Consider the following 19,535-nt stretch of genomic DNA (forward strand, 5'->3'; position numbering starts at 1 on the left):
CCATTCCACTCTTTCGCGTCCTGGAGCAGATGATGATAAAGCTGGCTGGATAGGGGAAAGGAGACGTGGTGCCTACATATCATGGCCACCTGAGCACTGAGGGGGCTGAACTGGAGGAGGACATTCACGCACAAGCAATGTATACCGAAATAGGTGGTTTATCTGCACAAATCAGGAGCAGGAGGAGCTGGAGGGCAATGAGGAGGACCACATACATGACCCCCAACACAGTGGCAGTGTGCAGTGGAGATGGAGGCAGGGAATCCCTCTGAGTCCCTTGCGCAAATTGCCAGATGCATGCTGAGTTGCTTGCGTAGTGACAGCCGTATTATCACCATTCGGCAGGGAGATGACTACTGGCTCTCCACCATGTTAGACCCTCACTACCGGTCCAAAATGGGGGCCTTTTATTCCCCAGCTGAGAGGGAAGATAAACTCAACTACTATTGCGATATCCTATGTGCGCCATCGCCCATCCTCACGAACGTCTGACAGCAGCAGCAAGACATGGAGGAGGTGGTGGCATACTTGGATTGCACCCTGCCACCCCAACCCACCCACACCCAAGATCCCCTGGACTACTCTGCAGCCAAACTTAATTTGTGGCCGCAACTGGCCAAGTTTGCCCTGGACAAGCTTTCCTGCCCGGCCAATAGTGTGTCATCAGAGTGGGGATTTGGTGTGGCTGCGGGCATAGTTACCCCAAAGAGAACTCGCCTTCCCACCCAAAATGTGGAGAGACTGACCTTTCTGAAGATGAATCAGGCATCTGCCATCCACCATCTTGTGCTGCGCCTGTCACTGCTGTGGCCCCCCCGCTTCACCACTCTCTGAATTACCATTATGTTGACTCGTCATGTGGTTGCCACCCTCACCACTCTGTTACTGGGCCACCATGTTGTGCTCGTCATGTTGTTGCCACCCACACCACTCTGTTACTGGGCCACCATGTTGTGCTCGTCATGTTGTTGCCACCCTCACCACTCTGTTACTGGGCCACCATGTTGACTCGTCATGTGGTTGCCACCCTCACTACTCTGTAAGTGGGCCACCATGTTGACTCGTCATGCGGTTGCCACCCTCACTACTCTGTAAGTGGGCCACTATTGTGCCTGTTTGGCCTTGTTAACATCATAATTTATTTGACCTTTCTTCTGATCTGTCAGAAGGACAGAAAAATGAAAAACACAACGGATCCTGTCTGTGTAGCAGCTGTAAGGCCTGTATGACATGGTCCTGATTTTGCATGAGGATTGGATCATGATTTGGAAGCCAAAAGCAGTAGTGGGTACAAAACACAAGACATGCAAAGATTCCATTCACGTGTCATCTCTGTTTTGGATCCACTCCTGTTTTTTTTTTGCTTTAGCAATACTGATAGATTACTGACCAAACGCTGACCAAGTAAAGGTGTATGCTCCAGACAGGATCAGTTTTTTTGGGGTTATTGTTCTGACGGTGATGTCAACACAAACTTACTGCTGACCCCCTCTCCACTCTGTTGGGGGGGCTCAACTTGTATATGCGTTTAATAGAACAGGTTCTGTAGACATCTATGTGGAATCAGCTGACGACGGTGTAAAAGGAGTACGCGTCTTCTTGGCGCTAACATCGACCTGTAAGGCTGAGTTCATACTTGAGTTATTTGGTCAGTTTTGGCCCCGTGACTGTCCAAATAGGTGAAGGGTGCAGTGATTCTAAGAGCGACGCCTGTCATCTGCATGTCATACGGACTCACAGTATTGTTTCACTACCACAGACTCCCTATGCTTGTTACTACAAGGCACAGTGTTCTACACCACTATACAGGCTCTCTGCAGCCAGGAAATAGCAGTTTTTTTTTACGTGATTTGCCGCGAAAAAATTCAGATCGAATAAAATTTTTAGGGAAAATTAGTCAAAACATCTGATTTGAATTTTTTTAAACTTTGCTCATCTATAGTTATAATAGTGGGGTACAGTATGCTTTAAAATAGGGGGTACAGTCAGTTATAATAATGGGGTGCAGTATATGTTATATTAATAGTGGGATGCAGTACATGTTATAGCTAGGGTTGTTGCGATACCAAAAATTTTATTCGATTTCGATACCATACAAAAGTACTGCGATACTCGATACCACACGAAAAAAAGAAAACACCAAAAAAGCTGCGTGCATTCCGCATTTTATGGAACGTCCGGCCCATAATCGAACAGTCCGATCCTATTTTTGGGGGGGACAAGGTGACTAGAAAATGGCGAATCGCGCTTTTTATTTTTTTCTGTTATGGCGTTCACCGCATAGGAGATATTTTTTACATTTTAATAGTGCGCACAATAGTTTTTTGGGCGTGGCGATATGTTTATTTATTGTTTATATATTTTATATGTAAAATTGGGAAAGGGGGGTTTTTAAACTCAAAGGATAACTGTCACACTTAGACCCTAATTTCAATTTTCATATATGTAGTTGCTAATAACATTCTCCAGCTCTGCTGAGTGAGGGAGCGTCTGCCAAGCGCAGGGACAGGGAGAAGTGCACACAGCCCAGGCACTGTTATCAGCTGCTGGCGAGGACCTGGCTTTAATCATTTACTCACAGTCCCTGGCTGTCAGTAATATGACCCTGCACGCTGCCTGCTTCTGCGTCCTCCGTCCTTTAACACAGAGACGGACCTGCATAGCAACCTGATTTTAAGCACAGGTAAAAGTAGGCAGTACAGGCTATAACCTGGGGTATTTTCATCCCCTGTCCTATTCACCCTGATAGAGCTCTATTAGGGTGACTAGGACCTCACACTCTCCCTGCTGCCCTGGGTTTTGTGCACAGGGCAGCAGGGAGCTGACTATGGCAGCCAGGGCTTCAGTAGCGTCCTGGCTGCCATAGTAACTGATCGGAGCCCCAGGATTACACTGCTGGGGCTCCGATCAGAACTGCCACTGCACCGTCAATGATTATAATACTAGGATGTTGGGGGGGTGCACTGCGCCACCAATGACATTAATACTGGGGTGGGGGGTGAGGGCGCACTGCGCCACCAATGAAGATAAGTAGCCTTTTAATACAAATACAGGAGGCGGGTACTGGCGGCAGAATCACATAGCCAGCCCCCCTCCTGTATTTTATCATTGGTGGCGCAGTGGCCACAGCCCCTCCTCTCCTCCGCCCCCTCTCTTTTATTGGCGGCAGCATCGGCACAGGGGTGGGGGGGGGGAGAGACTTCCCCCTGTGCTGCTGAGGAGAACATGGAGCGCTTTGAGAGCAGCGTGCGCCATGTTCTCTGATACTAGGCTGCGCAGCAGCGCAGCCTAATATCGGTAAATGTCAAATCCCGGTATCGAGTCGATACCGGTACAAAAGTATCGATTGGGTATTGTTAATTTGATACCCGCTACAACCCTAATTATAACTATATGGGGTACAGTATGTTACAACAGTGGGGTACAGCAGGGGCGTTGCTAGGGTCTCAAAAGATCTGGGGCCCAATGAATATGGCCCAGTTCTCTAAGTGGCCCCCCTACCCCTACACACCGCATTTTGCTGTGCTTGCTATACAAAAGCACGTACCTTTCACATCCAGTGTCTCCAGGTGACGTCTCCTCTGATGTAGATCTTCTCTGTCATCATCTTCTTCATTTGGTCCGGACACTTCTCTCAGCCGCCTCGTCTCTACGGAGTGTGCCACACATACATCTTAGCTTCCTCACATTTTTATCATCATCCCCCAACCTTGAGTCACAACAGTGTTATCCTGCTGCTCACTGCACTCCCCAATACCCCCAAATACTATCTTGAAGAAAAATTTGTGCCCCCATAGTAATAGTGCTCCTCATAGTCCCACCAATAGTAATTCCCTTCTAGAATGCCCTCAATACTAATACTGTCCCCAACAGTGATAGTGCTCCCCAAGAGTGCCCCCATTAATAGAAGACCCCTCCATTATTAATAATACCCTCACAGAGCCCCCAGTAGAAATAAGGCCCCCTATTGTTCCCCCAGTGGTAATAAGGCTCTCTACATAATCCTCAGTAGTAATAAGGCCCCCCATAGTGCTCTTAGTAGAAGTAAGGCGGATATATACGGTAAGTCCCTCCTATAAAGCACCCAGTAGTAATAAGAACGCCTATAACGTCCCCTGGATTTATAATACCCCTACAGTGCCCCCAGTATTTCTACTGCCCCCTACTGTTATAATGCTCGCCCTGTAGTTCCCCCAGTATTTATAATGCTCCCTGCAGTGCCCCCTGAAGTTATATTCCTATCTCCACATCTAAATAACATCACACCATCTCTCCTGCCGTCTCCAATATACAGTCCCATGTAAATAACACCCTCTCCATAGCCCTGTCACGGATGGTGTAACAGAAAACAAGAAGTTACAAATAAGGATCTGACTGGCTTGATCTAAAACTAAGGAACAAAAGGGTGACCCCTATTAAAGCCCTGAAGCTCTCCCTGTCTTCTCAGCCCATGCAAAGATCTCAGTGATAGAAGGTTGCATGTCCACGTACCTAGACTGAATGACACCTGCAAACCCTATAATAGTGAGGACACGACCACCAGCATCCTGCACTTAATACGGAGGGAGTCAGGGTCACCTAGAAGCAAGCTAACAGGAAAACAACAAATACAGAAATAGACTTATCTGATAACCCAGCTGTAGCAACTTCTAGCAGAGAACACAATCCAGGATGTAATATAAACCGCAAGGTGAGGCAGTATGAGGAGGAGATATAGGGAGGCAATCACTGCTAATAGATGACAGCTGGGAGAGGGAGGAGAGATGTCAAAACGAAAGCAAAACAAAAGAAGATCATGCAGGAGGTACTGAAGAATGTCTATCAGAACTTCTCAAAGATCTGGTGGTGACAAGCCCCCTCCAAAATACAGTACCATGTAAATAACATCACCTCCTCCCAAGCCGCCTTTAACATACAGTCCCAAGTAAATAATATCACCTCCCACATGCAATCCCATGCAAACATCGCCCCCTCAACATTCAATCTCATGTAAATATTTCTCCCTCAGACCCCTGTAATATTCAGTCCCATGTAAATAACATCACTCCCTCTCACAGCTGCCATCAACATACAGTCCCATGTAAATAACATTACTGTCCCCCCCAACCCCTCCGACATACAGTCCCATGTAAATAACATCACTCCCCCCACAGCTGCCTCCAATATACAGTCCCATGTAAATAACATTACCCTGCCCAACCCCCTCCAACATACAGTCCCATGTAAATAACATCACTCCCTCCTACAGCCACCATCTACATACAGTTCCATGTAAATAACATCCCTCCCTTCAGCATTTACACTCCCAGTTAAATAACCACAACTCCCAGCATTGCTCTGCCTCTCCCTTCGCTTACCTCTCTTCATGTAACAGACATCACCACAGCTTCTTCCCCCAGGACTTCTCCTCTTCACTGCCCTCCTCTCCTGCACTCGTCACATGATGGTCGCAGGTCCTTCTCAACCACTGCCTGTTTTACTGGTCATATGACCTGTGATGTCATCACAGGTCCTTCAACTATTCCAGTGCATTAGATTCAAATGTATTGCCCTCCTCAGACGGCAATACAGTTGTATCTAGCAGGCAGGTAGGACATTCAGGGCCTGGGACAAAACATCGGCCCTGGTCCCGAATGTTTTAACCTAACAACGCACCTGGGGCACAGTATGCATTATACACTATGTGTTATAATAATAGTGGAGTGCAGTATATGTTATAACTATATGGGGTACAGCATGTTATAACAGTGGGGTACAGTATGCACTATGCACTATGTGTTATAATAATAGTGGGGTGCAGTATATGTTTTAATAATAGGGGTATAGTGTTTGTTGTAAAATAGGGGGGCTTATAAAAATAGGGGGCCGTCATCTCTGCCAGCATTACTGCTACAGGAAGTAGCAGAAGCTGCAGCAGCCACTTCAGTCTTGAAACAGATTTTCTATGTGCCGCACATCAACAAACGAATATGTACCGTCTGAACAACCCAGTCGTACCTGGACTGTGCCCTGCCTCCGGGACATACTCTGTTCCCTGACTCCATGGTCTTCTGGGTAGGCAGACTGGAACAGTAGCCAGAACTATGGGTGCACAGTCATACTGTCATATCCTGCCCGTGTTAAGGAATTGTTTTTGGACTGCTTGTTCAGAACTAGCCACTGTTTTTTCAGACACCACTGTGCGTTCTATCACAGCCTCCCATATAGAAACAAATCATAGAGTATGCGTAATACCTCAGTCAAAAAGAGACCTTTATTATCTATTTTAGTTGAAACAACAAAAAACACAATTCCGCAACAGTTTTATAGGTTTTGTTTTTATGGCATTTCCTTATGCAGTGAAACTGACCTGTTACTTTTATTCTCGGAGTCAGTATGATTTTTTGTCTCCATACTTTGACCCCTATGACTTTTTTCCGTTACGCCATTTGCTGTATGGAATAAATATTTTTATACATGGCGATGTATAAACGTTTTTGCACATGGCGATGCCCATGATGTTTATTTTTTATTGTTTATGTGTTTCGATTTTGGTGAAAGGGGGATGATTTAATGTATTTTTTTATATTTTTAAAACACTTTTTTATACTTTTTTTATATTAGCATTGGAGTCTATGAGGATTTTTTTATGTTTCTTTGGAGCCCTGCCATATGTGCGGCAACCTTGGATACTTACGGAGGACCGAGGCTGCTGCACTCCCCCATCCGGCTCCCCCGATCCTTGAGCAGGGGAGCCGAGGCACACCCAGAAGAGCACGCTTCTGAGTTTTTTCGCTCCCAGATACCGTAGTCATGTTTGAGGGGTTAAATGTATGCCATCGACGTTATTGTCAAGCACCATCTTTTTAAAGCCCCGCCCATTGCTGTACATGTAAAGCGCTGGTCGGAAAGGGGTTAAACCCAGTGCTGTGCAAGCCCACAGTCATGCACATGTTCAGTGTCTCAGGTACATACTGGGTTGTGTAAATGTAAAGCCCAGTAGGCTGCTGTGTAGTAAATGGACGTGTCGGGTCCTCCAGTGAAACGGACGCTCTTTGCAGCTGCTCAACGCTGTGGCTAATAAATAAGAGTCCGGTACACGGACCCCAGTCCTCTGGTTTCCTCCTGAGTCCTATCCTCTCCTCCATAATACATATATAATTATTTATAGTGTCTGATAAATCAGATATAACAGTATACAATATGCATACAGTCGGATACTAATACTAAAAATGATGATGCCACCAAAAGCAGGGCTGGCAGGCATGCTGTATTCCCTTCTGATCCTCAGCTGTGACCGACACTCGGACTCTCCAACTGACACAGCGTCTCGTGTGTGGACAGGAAGTCACGTTCTCTAATCCATCCTATGACGGCCTCAATGTGAGTCTAATTGTAATGAATAGAGAAAGTGACTTCCTGTCCACACACAAGATGCTGTGTCAGTTACACATGACACAGCTGAGCATCAGAAGGGAGGGGATAACTCACAACTACAGCCCCTGGTAAGAAGATTATCTTCACTACACTTTTCTAAAGGGCCAACGAATAAAATATTTTATGGGATTGCTTCTTTAAATGATAAAGTCTGCTTTCCTGCAGTCACCACTAGAGGGAGCATAGGAGCTAAATGCTGACTGCTTATATATTAAACTTGATAATACAGTATATAGTAGGCTCCTAAGCTCCCCCTAGTGGTGGCTACAAGTAGTCAGAATTGTATTATGTAGCATTTAGTGAATATGTGTGGCCACCAGCACTGGGCACATTAGATGGACATTCGGAGGAGAAATCAAGATAGCACCAGGGGGCGCCACAACACTTATATTACAGCAATATCTATACACAGGAGCAATCTTTTTTAAATTTTCCAAATTAAAAAATTATATCTTATGTGATTGAATGGAAAAATGTTAATCATGGGTCAACCCCTTTTCCAGGGGCTTCAATATCAGATTGGTGGGTTGATTTACACAAGGCACAGCGCCATACATTGTATAGTGGTGGTGCCTGGTATTGCAGCGTAATCGCATTGACTTGAATGGTACATATATACAGAAAGGCGACGTGATGCTACAAGCCGAGGAAGGGTCGGCAGCGTTGCTTATTGGGTGGGCTGCCAAGAGTTGGACCACCACCTATCCAGGGGTGGGCAACCTGCAGCACGCCAGCTGTTGTGAAACTGCAATTCCCAGCATGCCCCATTTATTTCTATGAGAGTTCTGAGATGAGCAGAGCAAGTATGCATGCTGGGAGTTGTAGTTTCACAGCAGCTGGTGTGCCGCAGGTTGCCCACCCGAGACGACAAGTCATCAGTAATTACGTCATATCTGAAATGAAGAAATCAATTCTTGAGGCTCCGATATAAATACGTAATTTTTTATTTTAAACATAAAATGGATATTATACATGGGGATATAAAAATATTGAATATTTCACAAGGCAATTTAATAAAATAAAAATGAAATACTATAAGTGAGGGAGGGGCGTTGTGACGCCAAATCCGGATTGTGTCGAGGTGCTGGAAAGTGCTGAAAGTGCCGCTTCTAGGATTATTCTTCAGCTCGGGTGCCCGCTGCTCTTGCCTCTCTGTGCCCGGGGTCCTGCCTGGTGGATGGCGGACACATTCTTGCAGAGTTTGGCGTGCGGGGACGCCTCGCAGGCTGTGAACGGCGCCCCCACCACCATTCTTGCCTCTTGGGAGGTGGAGGATTTACAGATGTGTCTCGCTCTTCGGTTCTGAAACCAGACCTGTGGGCGCGAAATAGTTAAGATGTTAATGCACCTGAGAACAATTTTCACACCATTTTCAAGATCTCTGCTTGCTGTCAGTGAACGAGAAACCTCTTCTTTACATTCAGAGGCCGTAAACCTGTCAGTCGCTAGTCCTGCTCTCAGCCGAGAAGTGGATACAGTTGTGACCAGTGCAGACAATGCTCTGCCAGCCCAAAAGCCCGGACTGATACATTGTAACAAACCAGCAGAGAGATATGTGCAGCTGAGGTGAAGAGAGCAGGACCAGCCAGATACAGGTTCACTTCCTCTGAATGTAAACAGCAATGTTCTCATTCACTGACAGCAAGCAGAGATTACTGAAACCTAAAATGTATTAGAAACTTCTAGAACGTTTTATTTATAAACTGATACAGCTTTATTTACATAAAACTAGAGGACCCCTTTAAGTGCCATATGATTTTGTGTGGGATATTAGAGAGCGAGTTTTCTGCTCCGTTTTTTTATAAACCGGTCTGACATACAGCTTCCTGTTTATTGTCCGTGGTAACGGAATCCATAACGCAATTCAGTAAATACCACAACGCGAACCCGCACACGAACTTCAAAATATGAAATTCGCTCATCCCTACTGGAATGCATTAGTAATTTCATACTGTATTTCTGAATTATTTTAGCAGCTGCCACCTAGTGGCCGATACAAAAATTGCAGCAATTTCAAATTTTTTTATACTCTACACAGAAAAATTTTTGATAAAAAAAAACTTGGCCGAATAAAAAAATACTAATTAATTTTTATATATTTAAAAAAAAAAAGTTTTACAGTGTCTCTAATTGTTTTTTTCTATGGTCTTGAAAATAACGATTTTTTGGGCTATTTATTTTTTATTTTATTTTATGCGATACATGTGATTATGTTGCATCTCATTCAGAGTATGTAACAACTAAGGACTCGCTTTTATGATTATGATCATTATTCGCTAACTGCAATACCAGACATGGCCTTCACATAAGAGTGGCGCTATTTCTGGAGAGAGAAAAAGAGCAGATCTTTTTTTTTATATCCTTGGACAATCCCTTCAACTGTACAAAAACCAGCAAGTTATTTTATGTGTTCCTGATGTCACTTTCTTTTTATTATTTTTTTCATTTCATATTAAAGTTCATAATAGTAATACTTTTTATTTATATACTTTTATATTTTATAGTTGCTTTTACATGTGTGATAAATGATATATTTAAATTTTACAATGAAAGGATTAGAAAAAATACAGCTGCTTTTTTCACAGGTTGTGTCTGGTACTGCAGATCTGCTCCATTGAAGTGAATTAAACTGAACTGCAATACCACACATGGCCTGTGGACAGGTGTGGCGCTGTGTATTGAAGAAAGCATTTGAAACAAATTGTGAATGAAAATGATTACCTGAATTCTTGGTTCTGGGATCCCGGTGACCTGAGCGAAGCAGCACCGGCTCACATAATCGGGGTACGGATTGAAATCAAACTGCTCCTGGAGGAAGAGGGTCTGCTGCCTGTTGTAGAGGGTCCTCTTTCTACGGTTCTGAATTGAGGTTGATGGGACTTGGTCTTCTTTCTCTTCCTTGACTCTCTTAGATATTCCCATTTCCTCTTTAGGCAACATCCCTGAAAAAAATAGACAAGCGGTGGACAACATGAAAGGGGTTGTCCAGTAAGAAAACACATTTTCATATGGTGAATTCTGGGTTTCTAGAGAGGGGTCCATTCTTTAGAAGCTTCATGTCTTGGCGAGAGTGGAGAGATGTTACAAAGAGCATCTCTCCCTCTGGAGGACCTGTCCTGTCCAGTATTACATTCAAAACCCATTTATTTGATTGGGCACTGTGTAATGCTTCATATTCCCTGTGGTGGCGCTGTAGGGACATTGGACAATTACTGCCAAGTTCTCCAACAGATCACAGCTGATCGCTGTGAGGACACTTTGAGTTCAGCTTATTGCCAATGGACCCTTCTAACATGAGGGGGTTATCCGAGGTTGAGAATTTAGTGGCGGACCTTCACATGGCCAGGCTGAAGACCCAGGTTAGTAGTAGATATGAGGACATTCAGTATTAGGAGAAGATAATTATGCTCAGAAGCAGGGGTACACCCACCCATCAGGCATTGGGCCTGTGCTTAAGGGCCCATTGGCAGATGGGACTAATGGATGGTGATGGACCCTTCAAAAAAATTCAAATGCAAATCATCTGTCCTGTGGGAAACACATCAATATTCTACTCCCAGGAAAGCCCATTAACAGAGACAATCCCAGAAATCACGAACGCACGACATTTGGGGAAAAATCTCCAGTAATCAAAATTGATTGAACAACTTTTTCAGTTTTGGCCACCCCTTTCCTTTCCAGTACAATAAGCAATGATGACAGATATAAACCTCCATTAATATTCCTGCCAGAACTTCTACTCATTGGTGGTGACACCCATTGTCCAAAAAGATTTTGGACATTTTTACAATAGGGCTGACAATATATAAAAATATATATATAAAAAAATCTTACTCTTAATTCCATTTGGTGGCTGCCTGGTCAGAAGGTCATCCTGAGTAACGATGGATGGTGTAGATTGGTCTCTCCAGACATTGAAAGGTCTGGTTATTGGAGGTTCCTGTGGTATCCCAAGAATGGAATAAAGCTCCACCAAGGTGTCCTGAAGCCTGTTTGGATCATTCAGAGGCTTCTGTATTTCTGTCTCCAAGGGAATTTTAGGAATTGTAATGGAGTCATTTATGTTCTTGTCACTTGGTGGAAGGTATAGATCTGGATAGTCTTCCTGTAGAGATAAGGCATTGGAGATGGCTTGATCCAGCTCTGGGTCCTTCTCCATGTGTGCTCTTTTGGGTCTTCTCTACTCAGATTTGAGGTTGTCATAGGCTTTCCTGCACTTATATAGCCACATCACACTTGGAGAAATAAAAAATGTATTTTGGGACACAAAAGAAGCATAACTTTGATGTGACTTAAAAGAGGTGATGACACCTTCAGACCTTGATCCTACCTGGAGGTGTCTACCCAGTTCACACTAGAGGTTTTGGGCCCAGTGGTGTCATATAATAAATATGAATAAGAAAGTGTTAAAAATAACAATAAAAACAGACTTCAAATAAAATACATAAACACTTCAAGTGGACATGGAAAGAGACAATTGTATTATTATGCTAAAAAGTCACTTTGATATCAGCCTAGACTTTAGTGGAAGTTTCAGTGTAAAGAATTCTAAACTATTAAATGTTTTTTTGTTTTTTTAATTGCAAAAACAGTAGACTAAAACATAGAAAATAGGTTAAAAATAAAATCTAACACTATGAAATAACAAACAATCACGCAAAAAAATAAACTAATAATACTAAAAAAACTAAACATTTAAAATAAGGTAAAATGAAACAGAAAAAGTAAACAAAATAAAATCTAGCATTATAAAATAAAATTCAAATGAAAAATAAAGCTAAAAATAAAAAATCTAATACAAATCAAAATTAAATTAAAGAGCAACTAATAAAACAAATAAAGTTAAAAATAGAAACAAAGTTAGAATAAGCATTAAACATAAGCTAGAAATAGCATTATATAATTAAAAAAAGCAACAAAGGTAGAATAAAACATTAAAAATAAGCTAAAAAAGCTTTATATAATCAAAATAAAATACAAAATCAAACTAAAAATAAAAGTGCAGTTAAAAACTGCAAAAAATTACTTAAAAATAAAAAATAAAATCATGACAAACTAAAAATGAAATGACAAAATAACAATAAAAATGAAAGTAATAAAATAAGTAATAAAACAAAGTATAAGATAAAGCAGTTTTTCTATGGGCTCGGGCTGCGCCATAATTTTGATCACATGATATGAAGATCACATTGTCGCATTGACTGTCAATGTGGCCGTGTTGTCACATAACGAGACCGCAACACGATCAAAAATTGTAGATGGAGGCCGGGGCCAAAATGCTGCTGCTACTGGATAAAGCGATTGCATGATCTCTAGGCGCCAAAAATATGTAATAAAACTAAAATACAAATACAGGAAAAAAACAACTGCTCTATGCATAATAAATTGCTGAAACTAAATAGGAAAGCCATTATTTGTGTGTGAATTTGTATATTTTATTTAAAAAAAACTAAAAAAAACATTTTTTTTGCAATTTTTTTACATTTTACCCCTAAGAAAAATAAAAGAGAAGGAAAAATGACCATAATAGAGATGTGAAAAAACCTCTCAATGTGTCATGGAGAAAACAGCACATAAATGACATTGGTTGTCCAATATACACTAAGAAAGTAATCGGACGATGAGTGCCGGAGCGCGGCCGCCTCTATCCCGCAGTCTGCAGGATCCTAATGGCCATTATGACATAATGAATTGGCCGGTAATGAGCCCTCAATACACAAGAAGGTGACATTAGAGGGATGAGGTGGCCGGGCGGAGACATCGTCAGCAGGTGGGACTGCAACTGATCCTTGTAATGAGCTCCAATCCACCACCACAATGTCTGCACAAAGTACATATTATCTATCTATCTATCTATCTACCTACCTAATATCTATCTATCTATCTATCTATCTATCTACCTACCTAATATCTATCTATCTCTCTATCTATTATCTATCTTCTATCTACCTAATATCTATTATCTATCTCATATCTTTCTATCTATTTATTATCTATCTATCTATCTATCTATCTATTATCTATCTATCTATCTATCTATTATCTATCTATCTATCTATCTCTAATATCTATCTATCTATCATCTATCTATCTACCTACCTAATATCTATCTATCTATCTATCTATCTATCTATCTATCTACCTACCTAATATCTATCTATCTATCTATCTATCTATCTATCTATCTATCTATCTATCTCTAATATCTATCAATCTAATATCTATCTATCTCTCATATCTATCTATCTATCTATCTATCTATCTATCTATCTATCTCATATCTATCTATCTATCTACCTAATATCTATTATCTATCTATCTATCTATCTATCTATCTATCTATCTATCTATCTATCTATCTCATATCTATCTATCTATCTCATATCTATCTATTATCTATCTATCTATCTATCTATCTATCTATCTATCTATCTATCTATCTATCTATCTCATATCTATCTATCTATCTATCTCATATCTATCTATTATCTATCTATCTATCTATCTATCTATCTATCTATCTATCTATCTATCTCATACTTATCTACCTAATATCTATCTATCTATCTATCTATCTCATATCTATCTATCTATTATCTATCTATCTATCTCCTATCTATTATCTATCTATCTCATATCTATCTATCTATTATCTAACTATCTATCTCCTATCTATTATCTATCTATCTCATATCTATCTATCTATTATCTAACTATCTATCTCATATCTTTCTATCTGCCTACCTACCTCTAATATCTATTTATCAACCTAATATCTATATATTTATCTCATATCAAATCAAATCAAATCAAATCAAATCAGCTTTATTGGCAGGACTAAATACATTTTAGCATTGCCAAAGCAAGTGGTAAATAGAATCTAGATATCTCTCTATCTCTAATATCTATCTACCTAATATCTATTATCTATCTATCTCATATATTTCTATTTATCTATCTATCTCTAATATCTATTTATTTATCAATCCATTATCTATTATCTATCTATCTATCTATCTCATATCTATCTATCTATCTCATATCTATCATCTATCTATCTATCAATCATCTATCTATCTATCTATCTATCTATCTATCTATTATCTATCTATCTCATATCTATCTATCTATCTATCTATCTATCTATCTATCTATCTATCTATCTATCTATCTCATATCTATCATCTATCTATCTATCTATCTCATATCTATCTATCTATCTATCTATCTATCTATCTCATATCTATTATCTATCTATCTATCTATCTATCTATCTATCTATCTATCTATCCATCCTATTTCCTACCTAATACTGTAGTATTAGTTACTATCTGGCTCTTCTTCTGGGATTGTATTGTCCTTTGCTCACAGAAGTGTTAGCAGAAATCCTGCAGCATCAGAGGTTATGTGTGAAAACTCATTTACATAATAAATGCTCCATTAGTATTTGTGTATTGTCCGCACTAGGAGGTGTCAGTGGTTGAGGTGTGTACGGAAGATCAAGGGAAGAGACATCATTTTTGTCACTCTTTAGAAAACATCAAGGGAAGGTCCACTTTGTTCTCCAGAGCTGCCTTCATCCAGTCCATATATAAGATGGCCATGGATCCTCATTCTGTCATTGCACTTAGTGGGCAGCCATGGACTCAGAGCTTGACCAGGTCCTCTCCACCATTCTCTCTCTAGAAGAAGACTATCCAGCAATGTCTCCTACCTTGGTGGACCAGTGCCACCCACCCGCATCCAATACCATGCACTTATTTCCTGGTTTCTTCTGTTGCACGGAAGCTCAACAAGATCTACAATGCTCTCTTACCCTGAGGGAATCTCTACTGGAGATTTACAATCTGGTAAGAATCCAGCAGCAGGCACAAGTAGGGAAGAAACTGGATCCGAAAAAGCCATCAAAGATAGTGAAGATACCGTCATCATCATCAACCTTCAACTATGTACCCAATGAAGAGATTCCAACCACAGCTAAGCGTAAGTCAATGCTGCACTAGTAATGGTCAACCATCATATTCATTCCTGACTTGTATTATCTAATAGAATTGGTCCAAACTGGAAGAGAATAAATGTTAGAATTTTTTTTAAATATATTTTATCATGAGTATGATTTAGACTTTTTGTATTATTAATTTCACACTCTCTCCCTCATCTTGTGTCTTCAGGAAAATTCAACGGACAAGAAAATCCAGTTTATAAGAAGGCCAGGATGGAAGAGGATGAGATGTGGACAACTGCCTCCAAGAACAGAGGAATAAAGAGGACGAACTACAATAAAGAACAGATCGCCTGCCTCACCAGCGAGTTTGAGCGGAATCCGTATCCAGATTTTACCAGCAGATGTCGGATTGGTCGTCTGACTGGAATTTCAGAACCAAGAATACAGGTAGGAAATGATTGTCGACTTAGATAAAATATTATAATAATGTTACAAATAATAATAAGAATTTAACCCCTTAGTGATCACCCATACGCATTTTACGGCGGTCACTAAGGGACCTTAGGCTGGGCTGCCATTTTTTACGGCGGCCCACTCTAAGCACTGCACGGGTCCCTGCTCTAACAGCCCAAACCGGCAGGCTGTTTAACACTTTACATGCTGCGGGCAATGGCGCCCGCCGCATGTAAAGTGCTGACAGAGGGAGTGGACTCCCTCTGTCTCCCATCGGCACCCCGCAAATGCGATCGCGGGGTGCCGATGTGTGTGAAGGCTGATTGGGGTCTGATGTAGGCCCCAGACCAGCCTTCAGTAATTTCCAGCAGGCTGCTCCTCTCTGGTGCAGCCTGCTGGTCAATGTCAGAATAGCACTGACATTAAAATGCAATGCACTATAGGGATAATGCATTGAATTTTAAAATCAATCAGAATGTTGTCTGTTATAGTCCCCTTGTGGGACTATTAAGTGGTAAGAAAAGAAATATAGAAAAAAAATGCAAGGAAAAAAATCTCCCCCATATGTTTGGTATTGCCGTCTCTGTAACGACCCGTACTACATAAATATCATGTAAACTATCCCCTACGGTGAACGCCATAAAGATAAAATTTTAAAAAAGACAGAATTGCTAATTTATTCTTAGTTGCCACCGAAAAAAACTTAATAACAAGTGATCAAAAAGCGCCATTGACTCCAAAATCATACCAATGAAAAATACAAATCGTCTCGCAAAAATCAAGCCCTCACACAACTCCATATAAATAAATATAAAAAAGTTGTGTGTCTTGGGAAGCGGCAATGCAAAAACATTTTTTTCTTTTTTTAAAGAAAAAGGGGCTTTAATGCACAAAATGTAATAAAATGGGAAAAAAAACCTATATGTATTTGGTATCCCTGTAATCGTAGTGACCCAAAGAATAAAGATATTATGTTATTTATACTGAAAAATGAACGCCGTAAAATTTATAACGTAAAAACGCAGTGGCAGTATTGCTGTTTTTCCCATCTCCCTCCCAGAAAAATGTAATAAAAGTTAATCGGAAAGTTATGTGTACCCCAAAATGGCGCCATTAAAAACTGAAACTTGTCCCGCAAAGAAACAAGCCTACATAAAGCTATATAAATGAAAAAATAAAAAAGTTATAGCTCTTGGAAGGCAACGACGAAAAAAGAAAGAAAAAACGCTTGGTCAGTAAGACCCAAAACAGGCTGGTCACTAAGCGGTTAACCCTACTGAAATATAAAGAATATTTTTGTTTCGCTTTTCTTGCACAGTTTTATTAATGATGATTATTTTTACATTTTTCTCCAGATTTGGTTTCAGAACAGAAGAGCAAGACATCTTCTAAAACCAAGCAAATCTACACATGAAGCTCAAAATGGGAATTTCCCAGCCACAGAAAAGACCTGGAATGGTTACAATGAGAATCCCCCCATTCTACAGCTCTATGGAGCAGCACCCTCTGCAGACCCCTCCTGGATACTGTCAGACATGGCGTCAGTGCTGTATTAAACCGCCAGTCCAGCTGAGACATTACACTGCCATGCAGGCACTTACTGAAGGCAGAACCCGACTTCCTTTATTCATGGGGTTAATAGTTGTTGCTGCTTCTGGAAATACTATAAGAGACTGATGTTTGAAATAATCTTTCAATAAATTCTATATTTTCTGATATTATCTGGCTTGAATTTTTATTTCATAAACCTGTATCCAATGATGGGTGACGGCTATCCGATGCGGCGATTACCGCTATCAGCTGTTATGAAGTAGCTCCAGCCCCAGAACTACAGCTCCACCCACCGAGTAGTGGACAGAAGTAAATGGGAGCGGCGCTGCAGTTACCAGCTCCGTCCACTACACAATGGGTGGAGCTATAGTTGATCTGATCTGCTGATCAGCTGTTTGAAGAGAAGGCGCGTGCCGTGCCAGCGCTGCCTCCTCTTCATTGTTTACCTGCTCGCCATCGTATCTGAAGCAGTGAGCAGGTGTAATTACACCCAAGCAGTCCCATTCATTTCAATGGGACGGCTTGTTCCTATACACTACTGCAGATGCAACGGCAAGCAGGTAAACAATGAAGAGGAGGCAGCGCTGGCACGGCGCGTGCATTCTCTTCAAACAGCTAATCGGTGGGGGACCGGCTGTCGGAACTGATGACCTATCTTGAGGATAAGGCCTCATGCACAAGACTGTATTTTGTCTCCGTGTCTAATCCGTTTTTTTTGCGGATAGGATGCGGACCCATTCATTTCAATAGGTCCGCAAAAAACGCACACCGTGAGCTGTTCCGTTGCTCCGCAAAAAAAATAGTGCATGTCCTACTTTTTTCTAGTTTGCGGACAAGGATAGGCATTATTACAATGGATCCGCAAAAATACGGATCCGCAAAAAAAAACGGATGCCACACGGAACGTCATCCATTTTTTTTGCGGACCGCAAAACACATACGGTCGTGTGCATGTAGCCTAAGTCATCAATAAATATAACTTGAACAAACCCTTTAATGCTTTCTATGTATTCCCCAAAGCTGTCTATAGGTGGCACAGTTTAGTTAATTATCTCCTGAATCAGCAGAAGGAACTAGCTTTCCCCTTTGACGAAGGAGATTTTTACTCAGCCACTTCAATTTAACTCTGCCTACCATTTGGGACAGATGCTGGTTCAGTTTAGCTCCAGGAGAAACATCATTCCTGTTGAGAGAATAATCCCTGAGGGAAAGCTGGAGAAGACATACATAGACAGCCCTGGATCACAAGGTCAGGTAGGTTTGTAGTCTCTACCACACTTTCTTGCTGTATGTGTGGATGGTTTGTAGTTTCTACCACACTTTCTCGCTGTATATGTGGATGGTTTGTAGTTTCTACCACACTTTCTTGCTGTTAGGGTGTGCTCTCCATCAGTGTGAGGATTGCCACTGTGAATAATCATTGCAGCCAGAGCTACTACGACTCCCATCCTCTACTGTAACTGCTCCTGGGCTTGTAGCACATTCTCCACATCTACTAAATAACACATTATAAAGTAAGGTCCCACTAGTGGTGACTGTGTGCAGCCAGCATTTTATCCGTTAAAGGTGTTCTGCCATGAATAATATAAAAAATGAAAATAAGACATCCTATGACACATGCCAATCTCTTATCATAAGGTACATTCATGTAATACATAAGGTACAGTAAAGTGATACATAAGGTACAGTAAAGTGATACATAAGGTACAGTAATGTAATACATAATGTACAGTAAAGTGATACATAAGGTACAGTAATGTAATACATAAGGTACAGTAAAGTTATACATGAGGTACAGTAATGTAATACATAAGGTACAGTAAAGTGATACATGAGGTACATTAATGTAATACATAAGGTACAGTAAAGTGATACATAAGGTACAGTAATGTAATACATAAGGTACAGTAAAGTTATACATGAGGTACAGTAATGTAATACATAAGGTACAGTAAAGTTATACATGAGGTACAGTAATGTAATACATAAGGTACAGTAAAGTGATACATGAGGTACATTAATGTAATACATAAGGTACATTACTGTACCTCATGTATCACTTTACTGTACCTTATGTATTACATTACTGTACCTCATGTATAACTTTACTGTACCTCATTTATCACTTTACTGTACCTTATGTATTACATTACTGTACCTCATGTATCAC

General features: G+C 41.0%; 2 protein-coding genes across 2 annotated transcripts; one reads left to right on the forward strand and one right to left on the reverse strand.

Annotated features, from left to right (window-relative positions):
- Positions 1–9,957: 9,957 nt before the first annotated feature.
- LOC122925580 (homeobox protein siamois-like) lies at positions 9,958–12,058 on the reverse strand. The gene is made up of 2 exons (XM_044276938.1): positions 11,217–12,058; positions 9,958–10,459 (listed from the first exon to the last, which is right to left on the reverse strand). Exons 1-2 carry the CDS (start codon positions 11,573–11,575, stop codon positions 9,958–9,960), a joined length of 861 nt encoding a protein of 286 aa, XP_044132873.1. The 5' UTR covers positions 11,576–12,058.
- Positions 12,059–14,667: 2,609 nt separating this feature from the next.
- Positions 14,668–17,480, forward strand: LOC122929339 (homeobox protein siamois-like). The gene is made up of 3 exons (XM_044282874.1): positions 14,668–15,399; positions 15,588–15,808; positions 17,170–17,480. The coding sequence occupies exons 1-3, from the start codon at positions 15,057–15,059 to the stop codon at positions 17,368–17,370; spliced, it is 765 nt and encodes a 254-aa protein (XP_044138809.1). The 5' UTR covers positions 14,668–15,056; the 3' UTR covers positions 17,371–17,480.
- Positions 17,481–19,535: the final 2,055 nt, after the last annotated feature.

Source organism: Bufo gargarizans, chromosome 2 (genome assembly GCF_014858855.1).
Source record: "Bufo gargarizans isolate SCDJY-AF-19 chromosome 2, ASM1485885v1, whole genome shotgun sequence".
NCBI classification, from domain to species: Eukaryota; Metazoa; Chordata; class Amphibia; order Anura; family Bufonidae; genus Bufo; species Bufo gargarizans.

Excerpts from the sequence above, each read along its gene's own strand:
- LOC122925580 (XM_044276938.1), bottom strand. The coding sequence starts at position 11,575 with ATGGAGAAGGACCCAGAGCTGGATCAAGCCATCTCCAATGCCTTATCT. Across the intron at positions 10,460-11,216 it reads TATATATATTTTTATATATT|AATGGACCCCTCTCTAGAAA; the intron begins GTCAGCCCTATT and ends AAGCTTCTAAAG.
- LOC122929339 (XM_044282874.1), top strand. The coding sequence starts at position 15,057 with ATGGACTCAGAGCTTGACCAGGTCCTCTCCACCATTCTCTCTCTAGAA. Across the intron at positions 15,400-15,587 it reads GATTCCAACCACAGCTAAGC|GAAAATTCAACGGACAAGAA; the intron begins GTAAGTCAATGC and ends TTGTGTCTTCAG. Across the intron at positions 15,809-17,169 it reads TTTCAGAACCAAGAATACAG|ATTTGGTTTCAGAACAGAAG; the intron begins GTAGGAAATGAT and ends ATTTTTCTCCAG.